At 49.3% G+C, this 21,071-nt stretch overlaps 1 protein-coding gene across 1 annotated transcript in view; it reads left to right on the forward strand.

Annotated features, from left to right (window-relative positions):
* creb3l1 (cAMP responsive element binding protein 3-like 1) overlaps positions 1–21,071 on the forward strand; it is a 204,975-nt gene that overhangs the window by 172,623 nt on the left and 11,281 nt on the right. The window contains exons 5-10 of the mRNA XM_038807429.1: positions 2,898–3,049; positions 5,667–5,816; positions 7,954–8,012; positions 9,700–9,768; positions 17,674–17,773; positions 20,517–20,643. Of these exons, the coding sequence (XP_038663357.1) occupies positions 2,898–3,049; positions 5,667–5,816; positions 7,954–8,012; positions 9,700–9,768; positions 17,674–17,773; positions 20,517–20,643 (657 nt within the window). The remainder of the gene's footprint in view (positions 1–2,897; positions 3,050–5,666; positions 5,817–7,953; positions 8,013–9,699; positions 9,769–17,673; positions 17,774–20,516; positions 20,644–21,071) is intronic.

The raw sequence follows: 21,071 nt of genomic DNA on the forward strand, positions 1-21,071 counted from the left end.
CCCAAATAACGAAAGCTCCCTCCCACCACTCTGAACAGCAGCTCTCCCAGTCTCCTCTCCTGCCCCCTTGCCTGGATCGCAAACACCTCGCTTTTCCCCATATTCAATTTGTACCCCGAAAACCGGCCAAATTCCCCGAAAATCCTCATAATCTCTCCCATTCCCCCAAAGTGTCGGAAATATACAGGAGCAGGTCGTCGGCGTATAGCGAGACCCTGTGTTCTACCCCACCTCGGACCACCCTGTTCCAGTGCCTTGAAGCTCTCAGCACCTTCACCAGTGCCTCTATGGCCAAAGCGAACAGCAATGGGGAATATAACCAAACAAGCTTGAGATGACAGCTTCAACAGTGTACTGGCTGCCACTGTGGCTGCCAGACATTAAAGTTGATAAACCTGTGTCATTCATTGGACAAAGCTACCTCCATTTAACTGAAATAGATTACTCCAATGACCCTTCTCATTTGCCAAGTCCAATTTCCTGGTTAATGAGTAACTGAGAGTTTTACAATTCACACTGAATGCCAATAACTATGCCTTGTCCCTTTGACTCAGTCTGTCCATTGTTTGTAACCACTCATGTCCCAGTGCCCACCAGCTGCAAACCAGCTGCAGTCGGAAGTAGTGTGGTGGTATGATTAGCATAGCTGCCTGCCATTGGTGCAGAACACCGGCTTACCATTGGCCCTGGTCGGTTGGTTGAGACCAGTCATGTGACGGCTCCCCGATTGGTCGAGAGGCTGAGTTAACCCCGCCTCCAGGGCGGGGTATAAATACCCAGTACGCCCGGCGGTCGTCCTTGTACTGTAATCGACTGCAGGGCTAACATCTAGTAGATTAAAGCCATACTTTTGTTCAGCAACTCGTCTCGCGTTCAATTGATGGTACATCAAGTAGTCAGAGAAGACCTCAGGCTTCTGTGCAGCTCAAAGATGGATGCTCAGCCTTTGAAGACATGGAGAGGAATGGTGCTAAGTAGAACCCTGGGCCGTAGGACACAGACACATCCATAGCTGGCCTTTCACAACTCAGTGTCTCTTCACTCAGTTCAGCGGCGAGTGAAGAAGAGCTGTAATTGGGATTGTGGATCTGGCTTTTTCTGGTCATGTTGTTCACAGAACGCCGTTCTTTCCAGCTCCCCTTGGAATGTGAGGCAGTTATACATTTTAAAAGTAAAAGGAAACATGTTTCGTGGGATGAAAGCAAATTTGTTGGAGAGAATGTTTGCACCACAAGCAGCCTGGCAAAGTGGAGCTTTAAAACACTTTTTGTATTTTCCCAACTTATGTGAATTCCTCACACTACACCCTGTACTGATAGTATTCCCCGTGGCCTCTGAGGTTATGTGGAAGAGATTGCCTCTTCCTGGTCCTTTCTGTACCTATGGACTCCAGGGTGACTGGGAGATCTCCGCTGGTGGCTCTCTGGAGGTAGCTGTGGTGTGGAGGAGTGTGTGCGTGAAGCTGTGCCCTAGCCTGCTGCAGGGTGTGGGTGTTGTGTTGTACAGTGCCACAGTACACCTTGAGTATTTCCAACCATCCAGCATTTGACGGTTTTCGCAATCCTAGTCAGGCAGAGACCCGGACACCTTTTCTCAGCGGGTCCTCCCGGTTACGGGAAATCTGGTGGCACAGTGGGCATAATGCCCCTGCTTCTGATCCAGAAACTCCAGGTTCGAGTCCCACCACGGGCCTTGATGAGGTGGGTTTATAATATGGCTATTCAGGTTGAGAATCAGCCTTCCATCACGTGCAAATGGCAGCTAGTAAAAGTGGGAGAGATTCCTGATCAGGGGCGGAATTCTCCAACCCCCCGAGGGGTTGGAGAATTCCCCGGGGCTGGCGTTAATCTTGCCCCCGCTGTGTCCCGAATTCTCCGCCCCCCCCCTGAGATTCGACGGGGGCGGGAATCGCGCCGCGCCGGTCGGCGGGCCTCCCGCGGCGATTCTCCCGCCCGCGATGGGCCGAAGTCCCGCCGCTGACGGGCCTCTCCAGCTGGCGTGGTTTAAACCACCTACCTGACTGGCAGGATTGGCAGTGCGGGCGGGCTCCGGGGTCCTGGGGGGGGGGGGGGGGCGCGGGGCGATCTGACCCCAGGGGGTGCCCCCACGGTGGCCTGGCCCGCAATCAGGGCCCACCGATCGGTGGGCGGGCCTGTGCCGTGGGGGCACTCTTTTTCTTCCGCCCCCACTATGGCCTTTACCATGGCAGAGGCGGAAGAGACCCCCTCCCCTGCGCATGCGCTGGTATGACGTCAGCAGCCGCTGACACACCGTCGCATGCGCGGACTTGCGCCGGCCGGCAAAGCCCTTTCAGCCCCGGCTGGCGTGACACCAAAGGCCGTTCACACCAGCCGGCGGAGTGGGAATCACTCCGGCGCGGGCCTAGCCCCTCAATGTGAGGGCTTGGCCCCTAAAGATGCGGAGAATTCCGCACCTTTTGGGCAGCCCAACGCCGGAATGGTTCATGCCACTCCGACACGCCGGGACCCCCCGCCCCGCCGGATAGGGGAGAATCCCGGCCCAGCTATGCGATGGGAGAACATTGGATCCTCTGCCATCACTATCTATAATTCCAGAGCACAACGTGTATATAAAAATACATATTGCCACATGATTCCTGAGTAAACAGTAACATAAACTTCCCAATCGGATTCTTCATTCCCTAGCCGGCCAATGGGGTTTCCCATTGGGGCTACCCCGTGCCTTCGGGAAACCCACATGCGTGGGTGCGCCGCTAGTGGGCCAGAGGACCCTGCCGGAGAATTCCGCTGGTTGTTCTGCATCTATTGATTTGATTTGATTTTCAATACGCTGCTGTATATACTGAGATTGTACATGATTCTTTTGATTGGCGTGAACTGTTACTAGCCTGTCCATTGCTTCCTGTTTTCTTTCAGATGTGCAGCTGCCACCTACTCCCCCCAGCAGCCACAGCAGTGACAGTGATGGCTCCCAGAGCCCTCGATCCCTGCCTCCTTCCAGCCCAGCCCGACCACAGGCCCGCTCATCCAGTGCGATTTCATCGTCTCCTCTGCTCACAGCTCCTCACGTATGTCTACTGATGAAAACATTCATGTATAACACAGATAATCATTAACATTGGCAGAAATGACTGGCACTGACAGACTCTAAGGGTGTGCTTTTGAATGTTCACATTGTGCAGGGCAAAACATTTACATCAAAAAACTACCATTTATTTAAATGTCTTAATCGATCCCCTTTTATTTATTTTGAAATGGTCGTTCTTTGTCCCTTCCAATAAATTATTTCCCATTAATCCCTAGTCATCACCTGCTCCCTGGTCTTTGTGCCTTGGCTCACTGGTCGCACTCTCTTGTCTTGGGAGACAAAAGGTTATGGGTTTAGGTTATAATGTAGAAACGTGAGCCAAGATCTAGGCCGGAACTCTCGTGCTAGCCGTGATGAGTTCCTCACTGTTGCATCTCCCCTCTCAGACGACTCTAAGGCATCCATGGCAGCGTATCAAGGAAGATATGGGAGTTCTCCCTGTGTCCTGACTAATATCGATGCCTCAACTAATTCCAAAAACATCATCTGGTAATCATCACAATTGCTGTTTGTGGGAGCTTGCTGTGCACAAATTGTCTGCCATTATTTTCCATATTACAACAGTGACTATACGTCTTAGGGGATCTTTTGGTTGTTGCATGGCACTTTGGGACCTTCTGAGGTGGAGAAAGGCGCTACATAAATGCAAGTCTTTATCTTCTGCTGAGCTCTGAGCTCAAGGGGAAATCTCAATTATTCCCTGACGACTGAAAGAGAGGAGGAAGCAGCCAATTAAAACATGGTAGAGGAATTGTAGGAGCACAGGGAAATTATTTATGGATGTCAAGGAGGAGAGAGAAATGGAGCTTTATTACAAAAATAATAGGCATGCCAGCAGAGGCCTTTGAAGTAGCAGGCAATGTTATTCATTAGCGAGAAGGTGGTGGACCAACCTGAAACTTATTCAATAAGAAATGTTTTACTTGAATCATGACTGAATTCAAACTATGTTGCTCACTCATTTCTGTATGTGTGGGGATGGGGTAATAGGTTGAATGGGGATTATATTGTCAGGATAAGTATGAGGTTCTAAAATATTTACTCAGTAATCATTTGAATGTCAGTTTGATTGATTGAATTAATTTATCTTGCGCAACTTGTGTGTTTATTTTAACAATTCTCAAAGAGCCCTTTCTATCTATTACCTTACACTACCTCTATTTCTCCAGCTGGAGTTAAGCATTTTACTGGGGATCAGGCCACGCTCTCACTCCTTTGTAGCCCAGCGGAATATTCGTTATTTGTGAGTGAACCTTGACCCTGAGTACCTGTGGGCTGATTGATTGTGAGGGGGCGATCCCATCCTCACCCAGATGCTCACACCTCATGAATGCACTTTCTCAATCACAATAATGGTCAAGGGAGGAACTCTACTTAACCTCGGACACTGAGGCCAATGGCCACAGGAACATCAGCATTCCGCAGATCGGGGCTGGAATTCAGGGTTTTCCTCATCGAGAGATCTCTCACCCCATCATTGGGCCTCATAGGCTGCCCAGCGTCACTGAACAAGAATCAACAAGACAAAACATTCTTTAAGGGAGCTCTTTTTTCCCAGCATTACTTTTTGTTTTTGTAAAACATTTTATTAAGGTATTTATAATTTTATAATAATAACAGTAAACAGTACAAATAAAATATAAACATAGTGCATAAACCATCTCCATTCCTAATAAATCCCACCTACCCTAAACAGAAAATAGCCTAACTTCCACCCCCCCCCCCCCCCCTTTTTCCTATTGCCTCTGCTGACAGTTACTTTTCTCCAAAGAAGTTGGAAAACGGCTGCCACCTCCGGACGAACCCTAGCATTGACCCTCTCAGGGCGGACTTAATTTTCTCAAGTCTGAGAAACCCGGCCGTGTCGCTAACCCAGATCTCTGATTTTGGGTGCTTCAAGTCCCTCCACGCTAGCAATATCCGTCTCTGGGCTACCAAGGAGGCAAAGGCCGACACGCCGAAAATCGCCACCTCTGGACTCAGTGCCGCTCTTGTTTTTAGCACCGTGGATGTGACCTCTGCAAACCCCTGCCAGAATCCCCTAAGCTTCGAACATGCCCAGAACATTTGGACATGGTTTGCTGCCTCTCCCCCACACCTCACACACCTGTCCTCTATCACAAAAAACTTGCTCATCCGGGCCACCGTCACGTGTGCCCGGTGAACGGCCGTGAACGACCTTGTATTGTATCAGGCTCTGCCTGGTTCCCTCGCATATCTTGACACCCACATTGATTTGCCCTTTGGGGAATTGTGGGGGAAGTGGTGGAAGGATTCGCGAGCTGATTATCAACCCGTTGAACTGCATTATAAACACTACCTCTGTGACCAACAAATCTTGGTGTTGGACTTCTGGTCCAAAGGTAGGGGTGTCACCATCACTGTGCCACAAGACCTCCAGCCAGAGAACCGCTAAAAATAGATCAAGCTTACGGTCCAGCAAGTTGGAGATGCCAAAATAAACAACAAAGTCCCAAAGAAGCCGAAAAGGAGCTGGACCTTAATTAATGACAACATTATTGTCAGGAGACATTGGGATTTATTGAGGAGGTGAAAACAGACAGGTTAACTTGGGTTTATTCTCTTGCTGTTACCAGAAGCTCCAAGGGACATCAGGCCCTCTGCTACTCACTGAAGAGGAAAAGCGGACTCTGATCGCTGAGGGTTATCCAATCCCCACCAAGTTGCCACTCACAAAGGCCGAGGAAAAAGCTCTTAAGCGAGTCCGGAGAAAAATCAAAAACAAGGTAAAGGATAGAACAAAGAGGAGATGGCGGTGTAGTAATGCCATTCAAAGCTAATCTCAGTCATGGTGATCATGAAACCATTGTCGAATGCTGTAAAAACATATCTGGTTCACTAATGTCCTTTAGGGAAGGAAATCTGCCATCCTTACCTGGTCTGGCTTACATGTGACTCCATTCCCACAGCAATGTGGTGGACTCTTAATTGCCCTCCAAAGTGGCCTAGCAAGCCACTCACTTCAAGAGCACTTTAAGGATGGACAACAAATGCTGGCCAAGCCAGCAATACCCACGTCCCATGAAAGAAAACAAAACTCCCGATGCATTCACAAAAGCTGAGGAAAAAGCCCTGAAGTGAGTTTGGAGAAAGATCGTGACCAACCAGGTTCTTGGGTTCTGCTGCATTTCCATTTTCTGGCCAATAGTAAGCTTGAGGGCTCAGTTAAATTCTGCTGGGCGCCAGCCCACAATTCACCCAAGGACTGAGCCATGACTGTAGCTCAGGAGCTGAAAGGGGTTCCTGGTTGGAATCAGGCTGAGGTGTTGTAAAGGAATTGCAAATTATGACCACAGTACAATATCTATTCAATCTAGAGATGTGCGTGGGTATCTATAGAGAGGACAATTGCAATCAAACCCAATGGAAGCTGATGTGATCAGATCTAATCTAGGTATTCCCTCACACCCAACTTTGCTCTCGATCAAAACCATTGAGTGTTGTTTAAAATAGGCATTCCACCACACTTGGGCTTCTGTCTTGCATGTTAAATTAGCATTACACCACATGTGTAATTTGATTAAATTAAAGCACGGTAGCACAGTGGTTAACATAGTTGCTTCACAGCTCCAGGGTCCCAGTTTCGATTCCCAGCTTGGGTCACTGTCTGTGCGGTGTCTGCATGTTCTCTCCGTGTCTGCGTGGGTTTCCTCACAGTTCAAAGATGTGCAGGTTAGGTGGATTGGCCATGTTAAATTGCCCTTAGTGTCCAAAAAGGTTAAGTGGGGTTACTGGGTTACGGGTGTGGGTTTAAGTGGGGTCCTAATTCCAAGGGCCGGCACGGACTCGATGGGCTGAATGGCCTCCTTCTGCACTGTGAATTCTATGATTCTATGAAATTTACTTTATTCTAGATTGAGCTGGGCAGTGCCACATTCCATCCTGCATTGTATTGATACATCATATACATTTAACGTAATCTCTGTTTTAAATACTTGTGTTACTGCACAATATGTGTTCTGAATATATACAGTGACACACAGACGGCCTGTTGCTTCCTGCTGTTCAATTATACATCATCTCCTGATTTCCACACAATTGACATTTCACCTCAAACGCAGATTGTTCTTGCAGTTGGTGCCAAGCATAACATTTGCCTTGGAAAAATGTGTTCTGCCTGAACCCTCAATTATATTCCAGCTTGTAACTCACTCCCTAATCTCTATTATTCCGTTACATAAACCGTCTGACCCACACGTTTAAATCCCAGCCTGTAACTTATTCCCAGGTATCCATTATCCTAAACATGAATCATTAAAACTCTTCAATTATAATCCAGCCTGTAGTTCTCCCAGATCCTTATTTTTCTATTTATATCAACTGTTTGATCCACACAATTAATCTCTAGCTTATAATTCACTTTCGGATATCCATTATTCTATATATAAAATCACGACAGTGCAGAAGGAGGCCATTCGGCCCATCGAGTCTGCACCGACCCTCTGAAAGAGCACACTATCTAGGCTCACGCATCCGCCTGACCCCGTCACCCCATAACTTAACCTTCACACCTCTGGATGCTAAGGGGCAATTTAGTCTGTCCAATCTACCTAATCCCCCACGCAGACAAGGAGAGAATGTGCAACTCGACACAGACAGCCACCCAAGGGTAGAATTGAACCCGGGTCCCTGGCGCTATGAGACAGCTGGGCTAACCACCGTGCTGCCTGAACCTCTCGATTAGATTGCAGCCTGTAACTGACACCCAGATATCCATTATTCCGTTCAGGAAAGTTAGTAAGTGGGTGAACTGAACTGAATTGGTCACCATGATTGTATGACAGTGACTCCCTACCCTGGTTCTATCCAGTTGTCTGTTACTTTGGGCTTGACACTGTGCCTTTGTGTAATCTTTTGGCTCAGATTTCAGCTCAGGAGAGTCGGAGGAAGAAGAAGGAATATGTGGACAGTCTAGAGAAAAAGTAAGTGGCCAAGTCACCAGCTAATAAGAACTTAGACCTAATTGATCCATGTCTAAATGTGACTGGATTGCTGCAAAAACGGGGCTTCCAAACTTCCCTACCAGTATTTCTACAGTGCTTCTCAGCCAGGTTTACAGCAATGTGAAACTAGGAATATGCGATTATTTTGACAGAAGTGTATGAGATGAGTGTTGTGTTATGTTACTTTGTATAACATAAACTGCTACTGGATGTAGGCTTTACGAAAGGATGCTCTAGACTATGAAATGAGTTCAACGTGTTTATTGAACTATTAACACAGTTCTTAAATGAGTTCGACACTCTGCTAATCTATCTCTAGTAACTCAGTCCAACTATACCAGCTTGCTCTAAGCAACGTGCTAGGGTGTGATGCTGCTGCTGATCAACCCTGTCTTACTCTCGAGGTGTCTGTCTGTGGAAGAGGCAGAGCCTGTGTGCCCTGTCCTTTTATATGGGGCGTGTGGTGCCCCCTTGTGGTAATGCCACCTCTGGGTGTCCTGATTACCCATTGGTTGTGCCCTGTTCTAATGACCCATTGGTTGCGTGTCTGCATGTCATGACATCTCTGGTGCTCCCTCTAGTGGTTACTTAGTTGTAGTGTATTTACATTAACCCCTTGTGTATATACAATGATGCATATCACTACAGTGAGGAGTTGGCTATAGAATTGGGTTTGTTAATAAGCTAACACTTCATATCTTGGACACCCAGATATCAATCAAACTGATGGCAGTCTCTTGTTGCTGCCAATTCTACTACATCCTAGTGTGCGAGGAAATGTTCAATGCAGCCTTTCATGAACATTAAAACCAGCTTTTCAATCTGGCCAGAATTATGATTGGACATCCCCCCAATGCTCCGCCTGCCAGGCCATCTTTTCTCCTCATGTTGCCCTTGATGATTTGTTTTGGTTTCTTTCCTTGGCCAGACGGGTCGCAGGCTGTGTCCTGCTCTGAATTGGAGGAGGGGGTAGAGGGGGGGATAAAGTCTCTGGCACAGCGAGAGCCGAGCTAAGACTTGTGTGTTCAGAGAGAGCCAGGGCACGAAATGTGTGTCAGTGGAACTCAGCCAGCACTGAATGCAAGGGGTTGAATTTGTCAGGGGAGGGTATGCAGAATTGGGGGTGGTGGGGTAGTTGATTTCTACCTTTACATTCTGGGGCTCCCGGTATTCTGCTGGAATTGACACAATATTAAGGCACAGTTTCTGTGTGAGACAATACAGCACCATGAATCTATGTCCACATCTCAATGTAGCATTTAGAATCTTAGCAATGTGAAGGCTGCACAAAAACACAAAACCAGTAGTAATATCAGCCAACTACGAGTAAATCAAACTACAAAACAAATGAAAACACCACACAGACTCAATGAGCAGGTGGCTCGCCTTCGGGTTTGGGATAAAGCCACATTGTCAGATTGCCTGGAAGCTTTGCTTTGCCCTGTGTGCAGGTCATGCTGCACCTGATCTGTGAGTGCTCAACACTGATGTTGGATACTAGGGGCTGATTCCACTCCTCGGGCTCCGGCCTTGAGTGCCAAATCCATTCCACACCCCTCCTCCTCCCACTCCCCCACTCCACCCAAGGTAGAATGAATTATGTTAAAATGACCGGGGGCTAAGTGTACCTGTGACCTTCCTGCTCATGTTACTTTGTTCTTGGCAGAGTGGAGACCTACACCTCAGAGAATAATGAGCTCTGGAAGAAAGTGGAAACTCTAGAGAATGTGAATCGGTAAGTGTCCAACCTGTGCCTCTCTGAACCCTCTCCTCTCCTCTTTAATAACCTTGCCTAAACACCACCTCTTCAACCAAGTTGCACTTGTGAATATCGCCTTCTCAGTCTCACTTCTTTCCTGATTACACTAATATGCAACGCCTCGGGATGTTAAAGGTGCTATTTAAATGCAAGTTGTTGTGGCGTTAATGGGTTTACTGTAGCATTTGCCAGTCCTGCCAATTTGCCCCAGCGATAGTATTGATGTCTTTCTCTCCTATTGTCTCAGCCAGGGTGAAAGCTGGACTGCTGTCCAATAGGAGGATTACAATACCCAATTCCTCACCCCAAAGTAAATCCAACCCAGCCAGTGTGAATGGCTACACTGAATACACTATGATCAATCTCCCTCTCCCTCAAAGACCTATCGAGTGGGGTATAAATTGGGACCACATATAGCCCTTAATCAATGTAAGTTTTCCTCATTGCAGGGAGATCCCTGTGTCTGATATGGCGCAGGTAATTCCCGTTTCTATGTGGTAAAGTGTCCTTTATTCCTACTCATCCTGCCTCTGATGGCATAGCCCAGGATGCAAAACTCTGCTGCGAACACCACTCATTTCATCTTTACCCCAGTGAACCTCTCTGAAACAAAGATCGTCAACTCAACGCATTCCATCCCAGCATGCTGGGGCAGAATCTGACTGCGTCAAGGGCGTCAACCTGTAAATCCACAGCCAAATTCTCATCACACTGGCATACATAAAGGGTTTTTTTGGTAAATATTTTTATTGAACATTTAAAAATTTATATACAAATACTAAAACCTAACACAAAAGCAAGAACAGCCCCCCAAACCCCCCACCTCTCCACCCACTAACAGCTGACAGTGACCAGCTCTTTAAAATACATAACAAACTGTTGCCATCTTATATAGAACCTCCCCCTCAGCGTGTATTTAACTTCTCCAAATACAAACATTCCAGGCGGTCCCCCAGCCACACCGAAGCACTGGGCGGAGAAGCTGACCTCCATCTCCATCCGAATCCGCCTGCGAATAATCAGCGAGGTGAAGGCTCAAAATATCTGCCCCTGCTCCCGCCGACAGCTCCAGCAGCTCTGACACCCCAAATATGGCCTCCGGGGGGGGGGGGGGGGGGGGGGGGGGGGGTGGGGGGGGGGGGGGGGTGGGGGGGGGGGGGGGCCAGCTCGCTGCCTAAGATCACCAACATGGTGCTGAAGAAAGAGCCCCAAAAGCTTGCTAGCTCAGGACATGCCCAGAATATATGTATGTGATTCGCTGGGCCCATCACACACCACTCACACTTATCTTCTATCCCCTCAAACACCCGACTTGTCCTTGCCCTCGCTAAGTGTGCCCAATGCACCACCTTCAGTTCTATGAGCCCAAGGCTTGCACACAACAACTCTGTAAAGAGGGCTCACCCTCTGTAAACCCTCATACCTCCCCCTCCTCCACTTCACCCCCTAGCCCCTCCTCCCGTTTTGCTATAATCACCTCCAGCGAGGCCCCATCCTCCGCCAGCAGCCTCCCATAGATGTCTGTTTTACTGTCCTCCAATCCGGGCAGCGACAGTATCCTCTCCACCAAAGACTTGGTCGGCGTAACAAGAAAACTCGAATAATCCTTCCTCGCAAAATTCCAAACTTGCAAGTATCTGAACGCCTCCGACTGTGCAAGCCAGTAATTCGCCATTGACTCCCCAGACTCGCAAACCGCCCCCCCAGGATCAAATCCCCCATTACTGCCACCCCCTTATCCTCCCATCCCGTAAACCTCGCATCCACCCTAGCCAGCACAAACATATAGTTGTCCCTGATCGGTTTCATCCTCGACTCTCTCCCCTCTTTAAAGTGCTGCCCTAATTGCCTCCATGTTTTTAGTGTAGCCACCACCACTGGATTCACCAAAAACCTCATTGGAGGGAATGGGGGCGGGGCCGTCACAAGCACCTATCATCCCATCCCCGAACACGGCCTCCATCTTTCCCCAAACTGACTCCTGACTCCCCCCACCAGTCCAACAACTTCTCTGCATTCACCGCCCATTAGTAGTTCAGCAGGTACAGCAGCCCCAACCCCCCTGACTGCCGGTCCCTCAGTAGGACCACTCTCAGTAGGGCCACTCTCAGTAGGCCGCTCTCAGTAGGACCACTCTCAGGAGGACCACTCTCAGTAGACCACTCTCAGTAGGGCCACTCTCCGGAGGACCGCTCTCAGTAGGACCACTCTCAGTAGGGCCACTCTCCGGAGGACCGCTCTCAGTAGGACCGCTCTCAGTAGGACCGCTCTCAGTAGGACCGCTCTCAGTAGGACCACTCTCAGGGGGACCACTCTCAGTAGGGCCACTCTCAGGAGGACCGCTCTCAGTAGGACCGCTCTCAGTAGGACCACTCTCAGGAGGACCGCTCTCAGTAGGACCACTCTCAGGGGGACCACTCTCAGTAGGACCGCTCTCAGGAGGACCACTCTCAGGAGGACCACTCTGAGTGGACCACTCTCAGGAGGACCACTCTCAGGAGGACCACTCTCAGTAGGACCACTCTCAGTAGGACCACTCTCAGGAGGACCACTCTCAGGAGGACCACTCTCAGTAGGACCACTCTCAGTAGGACCACTCTCAGTAGGGCCACTCTCAGGAGGACCGCTCTCAGTAGGGCCACTCTCAGTAGGACCACTCTCAGTAGGGCCACTCTCAGGAGGACCACTCTCAGGAGGACCACTCTCAGGAGGACCACTCTCAGGAGGACCGCTCTCAGGAGGACCACTCTCAGTAGGACCACTCTCAGGAGGACCACTCTCAGTAGGCCGCTCTCAGGAGGACCACTCTCAGTAGGCCGCTCTCAGTAGGACCACTCTCAGTAGGACTAGTCTCAGCAGGACCACTCTCAGTAGGACCACTCTCAGTAGGGCCACTCTCAGTAGAGCCACTCTCAGTAGGACCACTCTCAGCAGGACCACTCTCAGTAGGACCACTCTCAGTAGGGCCACTCTCAGTAGAGCCGCTCTCAGTAGGACCGCTCTCAGCAGGACCACTCTCAGTAGGACCACTCTCAGTAGGCCGCTCTCAGTAGGACCGCTCTCAGCAGGACCACTCTCAGGAGGACCGCTCTCAGTAGGACCACTCTCAGTAGGGCCGCTCTCAGGAGGGCCACTCTCAGTAGGGCCACTCTCAGGAGGACCACTCTCAGTAGGACCACTCTCAGTAGGACCACTCTCAGTAGGCCGCTCTCAGTAGGACCACTCTCAGTAGGACTACTCTCAGTAGGACCACTCTCAGGAGGACCACTCTCAGTAGGACCGCTCTCAGTAGGACCACTCTCAGGAGGACCACTCTCAGGAGGACCACTCTCAGTAGACCACTCTCAGTAGGACTACTCTCAGGAGGACCAATCTCAGTAGGACCACTCTCAGTAGGGCCACTCTCAGTAGGACCACTCTCAGTAGGACCACTCTCAGTAGGGCCACTCTCAGTAGGGCCACTCTCAGTAGGACCGCTCTCAGTAGGACCACTCTCAGGAGGACCACTCTCAGGAGGACCACTCTCAGTAGACCACTCTCAGTAGGACTACTCTCAGGAGGACCAATCTCAGTAGGACCACTCTCAGTAGGGCCACTCTCAGTAGGACCACTCTCAGTAGGACCACTCTCAGTAGGGCCACTCTCAGTAGGACCACTCTCAGTAGGACCACTCTCAGTAGGGCCACTCTCAGGAGGACAGCTCTCAGTAGGACTACTCTCAGTAGGACCGCTCTCAGTAGGACCACTCTCAGTAGGACCACTCTCAGTAGGGCCGCTCTCAGTAGGACCGCTCTCAGTAGGGCCGCTCTCAGTAGGACCGCTCTCAGTAGGCCGCTCTCAGTAGGACCACTCTCAGTAGGACTACTCTCAGTAGGGCCGCTCTCAGTAGGACCGCTCTTTGGATTCTCACCACCTTCCCTGCCACATAAACGACAAAGTCATGTTTTCCACCTCTGCAAAGCACGCCATTGGTAGAAAACACTGGCAGAAATTGAAACAGGATCAAGAACCGTGGCAAGATATTCACCTTCACCGATTGCACTCACCCAGCTAATGACAGTGGAAGACTTTCCCATCTCTGTCGGTCTGCCTTCACCCTGCCTTCACCAAGCTGGTAAAATTTAGCCTCTGGAGCTGCGCCCAATCCCTTGCCACCTGTATTGCTAAGTACCTGAAATGCAAGTTTGTCAGCCTGTAGACAACACCCCCAAATTAGTTCCCCTCCCTGGCTGGGTGACCGGAAAACGTTCACTTTTATCCCAATTCAGTTTATCCGCGGAAAAAGCTCTGAACCGCTTTAGCATCACCATTATGTCCCCATCGTCAGGACCAGATCCGTGACAGCAGATCATCGAGATATAGAGACAGACTGTGCTCCTCCTCATTATCCCCCTCCAAGGCGATGGCCAAAGGCTCATTCGCCAACGCAAAAAGCAGAGGGGACAGGGGGCACCCCTGCCTCGTTCCCCTATTTAGACGGAAGTATGACCCACAGTGCACCAGGTCCCTACCCTTCTTCAGATGGAGTGAAATGGAGCCTGACTCATCGTTACTGGGAGCACCCCCTGAGCCACCGCATCGACCAGCAGCGGGGCCAACCTGTCCGCACATGTTCTATAAAACAACACTGGGAACCCATCCAGCCCTCGTGCCTTCACCATTTGCATATTCCCAGTGGCCTTCCTGACTTCCTCTGCCCCCTGCGGCTCCTCCAATCCCTCCTGGTCCTCCTCTTCCACCTTTGGACACCCCAACCTCGGAGATTCCGAGCTGTACAACTTTTTTGTAAAACATTTCAAACACTGGGGGGCGGGAGTCTCCAATCCCGCGGCAGAGTGTCCACGGCGTTGTAAACACCGTCGCGTTTTACGATGTCGTGAACGGGCCGCTCCCACGACACAGCACTGGAGTGGTTCACGCTGCTCCAGCTGTAGATCCCACGTGAACTGTGCACTGCGGGATCCGCGCATGCACAGTTGCATTGGCGCCAACCAGGACATGCACTGTGGAGCCGGCGCAACGCATGCATGTGCAGTGGCCTCCTTCATCGCACCGGCCCTGACGCAACATTGCGCAGGGCTGCAGGGGCCGGCACGTAGGATAGGAGGCCCCAGCCACAGAGGCCAACCCGCCAATCGGTGGCTCCCGATCGCGGGCCCGGCCACATCGGAGGCCCCCCCCGGTTTCGGACCCCCTCCCCCCCCCAAAGGCCGCCACCCAACCCTTACACGCCGAGGTCCCGCCTGCCCAGAGCAGGTTAGAACGGCGCCGGCGGGACTCAGCTCTTTTCTGACGGCCACTCGGCCCATCCGGGCCGGAGAATCAGCGGGCCGGCTGCGTAGAGCGGCCTGCGACCGGCGCCGTGCCAACCACGCTGGCGGCGTGGCCCGTTCACAGGGATTCTCCGGCCACACGGTCCAGGGCTGGGAGAATCCTGCCCTCTATTCACCTTCACCGGGGCCGAAACCAACTCACCCCACCCTCCTGTAGGTATACTCCTAAAGATGCTCATGTTCTTTTGGGGAATGTGGATGCTCCTTCCTAAGCGGAGAACAAAAAAAAGCCTTTAAAAAGAGCTACATTTATATAGTGCCTGTCACAGTCTCATGCAACACAGCAAGATTCTGCAAAGACCAATGAAATATTGAGCAGATAGCATGATTTTGCGAAGTTCCTTGGGGGATAAACACTGACCAAGGCACCAGGGAGAATGCCAATGTTCTTCTGTTGGAGATGCTATCCTTTGAATCAATTGTTGGACTGAGGCCCCATCGAGCAATTCTGATGGATGTAAGAGAAACCATATGGATCACTACTGGAAGAGGGGCAAGAAGGTTTCCTCAGCCGACAGCAATTCAAATTAGACTATCCAGTCTTGCTGTTTAGGGGGATTTTGCTGTGTGACAATTTCTGTTGCATTTGCCTTGGGATAAAAGTTTTCTATTAGAGATATTTTCAGGCAAAACAACTACAACTTCTCAACATCCTCTCAGAACAGAAAGAAAGCTCCAAGCATCCACCTGCAGCCAATTCACTGATTCGCTAATTTGCTGATTGTTCACAGGATGGTCGGTGGGTGGGTGGGGGGTGGATGTGTGGTGGTATCCAGCTGGGGTTCTCTCCAAGAATATGACTTCTCGCTTGAGTTCTGTCACCTCATTAACATAACTCATCCTTTTTTGCGAATCGTGGCGTGCAGCGACTTGGGCAGGCGCCAAACATCCCAACTCTGCCTGCTTATGGTTACACCCTGCACTGTCATTCAAGCCTCACACTGCTTCAGACAGTCAGTTGTGTTGATGAAGTGGACAACGGCGCTCTCTGCTGGCGATATTGTGCAATCCACAGAACAGCCATTTCCACTGAAATTGAAAAGTTAGGAGTGCTTTTTAAAAAAAAATCATTTATTGCCCATCCCTAATTGTCCTTGAGAAGGTGGTGGTGAGCTGCCTTCTTGAACCGCTGCAGTCTATGTGGTGTAGGTACATCCACAGTGTTGTTTGGGAGGGAGTTCCAGGATTTTAACCTAGCGACAGTGAAGGAACAACAGTATAGTCCCAGGTGGGTGACTCTTGGATCTGCTGTTCTTGTCCTGCTATGTGATACAGCTCATGAATTAGGAAGGTGTTCTTGAGGGAGCTTTGGCGAGTTGCTGCTGTGCATCTTGTAGATGGCACACACGGCTGCGTGTGTCAGCGGTTGAGGAAGTGAATATTGAAGGTGGTGGATGGGGTGGCAATCAAATGGGCTGCTTGGTCCTGGATGGTGTCGAACTTCGAATGTTGTTGGAGCTGCATTCATCCGGGCAAGTGGAGAGTATTCCATCACACTACTGACTTGTGCCTTGTAGATGGTGGACAGTCTTTGGGGAGTCAGGAAGTGAGATAACACCACAGTATTCCCAGCCTCTGCCCTGTTCTTGTAACCAGAGTATTATTATGGCTAGTCCAGTTCAGGTTCTAGTCTATGGTAACCCCCAGGATGTTGACAATGGGAATTCAGCGATAGTAATGCCGTTGAATGTCAAGGCAATGGTTTGATTCTCTCTTGTTGGAGATGATCATTGCCTGGCACTTGTGTGATATGAATTGCTGCTGTTAGTGTGGTGTGGGATACTCCACAGGGCTATCAGATAGAGAGTGCTGACTCCGTGACAGTGAAGGAACCAAGTCTGGTCAGGATGCTGGGTAACTTGGAGGAAACCATGGTATCAGTTGTCCTTGTGTTTCGAGCTGGTGGAGGTCAGGGGTCCTGGAGGTGTTGTGAAGGGGTCTTGGTGATTTGCTGTAGTGTACACTGTAACCACGGGTGTGCCGATGGCAGACAGAGTGGATGTTTAGACTGGTCCATGATGGAAAACTGCCTGAGCAGGAGTTCCTTTAAGGCGGGTAAGGTAGATAGTGTGAAAACTGCACCATGGGCCCTACGAAACATCCGACCCCTATCCTGAAATAAGAAGCTTCTTTACTTGAGAAGAGGAATCACTTGCACTGGAATGAAAATCTAGAAATATTAGCCATGATACTCACGTAACCAGGCAGAACCAACCTGTGAACTGATGCAGTGCCATTATTTAATCTGTCATTGAAGGTTTTTAGTTTAAGGGATTTTCTCCTCATTTTACTTCTTCACTTGTTAATGTACACCAAAGGAAAAGGGGAAAAAAGGTTTTTAAAATCTCTGTTTCATTTTGATCACGGGCTATGAAGATTGACAACCAGTCCCCGTGTAATTTGCTGTGTTACTCTTATTAAACCCCAGGTAATGAGAGAGTATGAAGCAAACAGCACCATAGAAAAACTGGGGCGCCTGGGCCCCCTGACAGCCACACTAAGTCTGCTAAAGTGCCCCGGTAATGAAACTCGCCTCTTGCTCTTTCAGGACCCTGTTGCAGCAGCTGCAGAAACTGCAGGCACTGGTGGCCGGGAAGGTCCCTCGATCCTGCCGCGTGGCATCGACTCAAACAGGAACCTGCCTGATGGTAAGAGCCAGGGTCAAAGAGGAAGCTCAAGAACCGTTGGGTGGATAGAGAATAATTGCAAGGTTCTCCTCAACCTTCCCTCACCAATGCGGGCAGGTTGTTTCCACTGGCGGGTGACAGCAGAACTAGGGGACATAGCCTCAAAATAAGGGGAAGTAGATTTAGGACTGAGTTTAGGAGGAACTTCTTCACCCAAAGGGTTGTGAATCTATGGAATTCCTTGCCCAGTGAAGCAGTTGAGGCTCCTTCATTACATGTTTTTAAGGTAAAGATAGATAGTTTTTTGAAGAATAAAGGGATTAAGGGTTATGGTGTTCGGGCCGGAAAGTGGAGCTGAGTCCACAAAAGATCAGCCATGATCTCATTGAATGGCGGAGCAGGCTCGAGGGGCCAGATGGCCTACTCCTGCTCCTAGTTCTTATGTTCTTATGTTCTAATACATCACCATGAGTCGTAGCTGGTTGTGGTGGAGAGATGGTGAAGCAAAATACTGCACAATCGGGGCATGGGAGGAACTTGGCCAAAATGGCTGTAAATTTACTTTTGGTCCAATTAGAAACCCAGAGGTAGAATTCACCAATCACGAAACTAGTGACACTTAGAAACTTGCCCGAGAAATGAAGAGGAAATTCAACAGCTGCAAACCAATGAGATCTTTGTCTTTCTCAACAAAGAGAATAAGCACTTTATTTTTTTTAAGGAGGTGTTGACATAGCTGACAGGTTTCTTGCTCATCACTATTGCCTTGAAAAGGTGGCAGTGAACCTCGTGAACCATCCCTGTCCTTGTGCTGTAGATGTACCCACAATGCTGTTAGCAGAAAGTGTTCCAGGATTGTATACCAATCGAAGTGAAGGTGTAAGCCCCAGATGGGATGGTGTGTGATTTAGAGGGAAACCTGGAGATGTGAAAATGAAAATGAAATGAAAATTGCTTATTGTCACGAATGGGCTTCAATGAAGTTACTGTGAAAAGCCCCTAGTCGCCACATTCCGGCGCCTGTTAGGGGAGGCTGGTACGGGAATTGAACCGTGCTGCTGGCCTGCCTTGGTCTGCTTTCAAAGCCAGCGATTTAGCCCAGTGTGCTAAACCAGCCCCTGTGGACAGACTATATCAGTAATCACAGTATTCACCTGCCCCTAATGCAACACAAATCAATCAGGCAGATTATACTAATAGTCAGTGTTCTGCCTGTCCCTGATAAATAGACTCAATTCTGGCAGACTGTACTGATAATCACAGGGTCTGCCTGTCCCTGATAAATGCACTCAGTTCTGGCAGACTGTATCAATAATTGCAGGGTCTGCCTGTCCCTGATAAATGCACTCAGTTCTGGCAGACTGTATCAATAATTGCAGGGTCTGCCTGTCCCTGATAAATAGACTCAATTCTGGCAGACTGTACTGATAATCACAGGGCCTGCCTGTCCCTGATAAATGCACTCAGTTCTGGCAGACTGTATCAATAATTGCAGGGTATGGCTGTCCCTGATAAATGCACTCAGTTCTGGCAGACTGTATCAATAATTGCAGGGTCTGCCTGTCCCTGATAAATGCACTCAGTTCTGGCAGACTGTACTAATAATCAATATTCTGCCTGTCCCTGATAAATGCACTCAGTTCTGGCAGACTGTATCAATAATTGCAGGGTCTGCCTGTCCCTGATAAATGCACTCAGTTCTGGCAGACTGTACTAATAATCAATGTTCTGCCTGTCCCTGGTAAATACACTCAGTTCTGGGAGACTGTATCAATAATTGCAGGGTCTGCCTGTCCCTGATAAATGCACTCTGTTCTGGCAGACTGTATCAATAATTACAGGGTCTGCCTGTCCCTGGTAAATACACTCAGTTCTGGGAGACTGTATCAATAATTGCAGGGTCTGCCTGTCCCTTATAAATGCACTCAGTTCTGGCAGACTATCAATAATTGCAGGGTCTGGCCTGTCCCTGATAAATGCACTCAGTTCGGGCAGACTGTACTAATAATCAATGTTCTGCCTGTCCCTGGTAAATACACTCAGTTCTGGCAGACTGTATCAATAATTGCAGGGTCTGGCCTGTCCCTGATAAATGCACTCTGTTCTGGCAGACTGTACTAATAATCAATGTTCTGCCTGTCCCTGGTAAATACACTCAGTTCTGGCAGACTGTATCAATAATTACAGGGTCTGCCTGTCCCTGGTAAATACACTCAGTTCTGGCAGACTGTATCAATAATTGCAGGGTCTGCCTGTCCCTGGTAAATGCACTCAGTTCTAGCAGACTGTATCAATAATTGCAGGGTCTGCCTGTCCCTGGTAAATACACTCAGTTCTGGCAGACTGTATCAATAATTGCAGGGTTCTGCATGTCCCTGATAAATGCACTCACTTCTGGCAGACTGTCAATAATCGTAGTGTTTCACTTGTCCCTGATAAATACTGAATTCTGGCAGACTGTACCGATAGTCACAGTGTTCACTTGTCTGTGATAAAATAATCTTAAAGCTGATGGACCACCAGTGTTTATGGTGTTTGCCTGTACATGATAAACTATGCTCAATGTTGATGGACTGTACCAGTGTTTACAGTGTTCACCTATCCCCAGTAAAACAGACTCAATGATGGTAGGATGTAATTATAATGTCTGCCTGTCCCTGATAAAATACACTCAATGCTGATGGGTTGTATAGTGTTTGCCTCTATTTGAAACAGGCAAGGTTTGTGGATATCATTTTACCAGGCAATATGTTTGTTATTACAGGTCGTGGTTGTCTGTTTTGTCCTTGTCCTGGGATCTTTCATGCCCTGTCTCCCAGAATTCTCTACTGCCTCCCAGACAGTCAAAACAGCTCCACTGTCTGCATCTGATGTCTACACCACGAGTCAGAGTAAGTACCGCTCCGCGAGGCTGTCATAGAGTCACAGAGGTTTGTAGCATGGAAACAGGCCCTTCAGCCCAACTTGTCTATGCCGCCCAGTTTTTAACCACGAAGCTAGTCCCAATTGCCCGCATTTGGCCCATAACCCTCTGTACCCAGCTTTCCCATATAACTGTCTAAATGCTTTTTAAAAGACAAAATTGCATCCGCCTCTACTACTGCCTCTGGCAGCTCATTTCAGGCACTCATCACCCTCTGTGTGAAAAAATTGCCCCTCTGGACCCTTTTGTATCTCTCCCAACTCACCTTAAACTCTAACCTCTAGGTTTAGACTCCCCTACCTTTGGGAAAAGATGTCTTGACTATCTACCTCATCTATGCCCCTCATTATTTTATAGACCTCAAGATCACCCCTAAGCCTCCTACGCTCCAGGGAA

This window comes from Scyliorhinus canicula, chromosome 9, assembly GCF_902713615.1.
Source record: "Scyliorhinus canicula chromosome 9, sScyCan1.1, whole genome shotgun sequence".
Classification (NCBI taxonomy): Eukaryota; Metazoa; Chordata; class Chondrichthyes; order Carcharhiniformes; family Scyliorhinidae; genus Scyliorhinus; species Scyliorhinus canicula.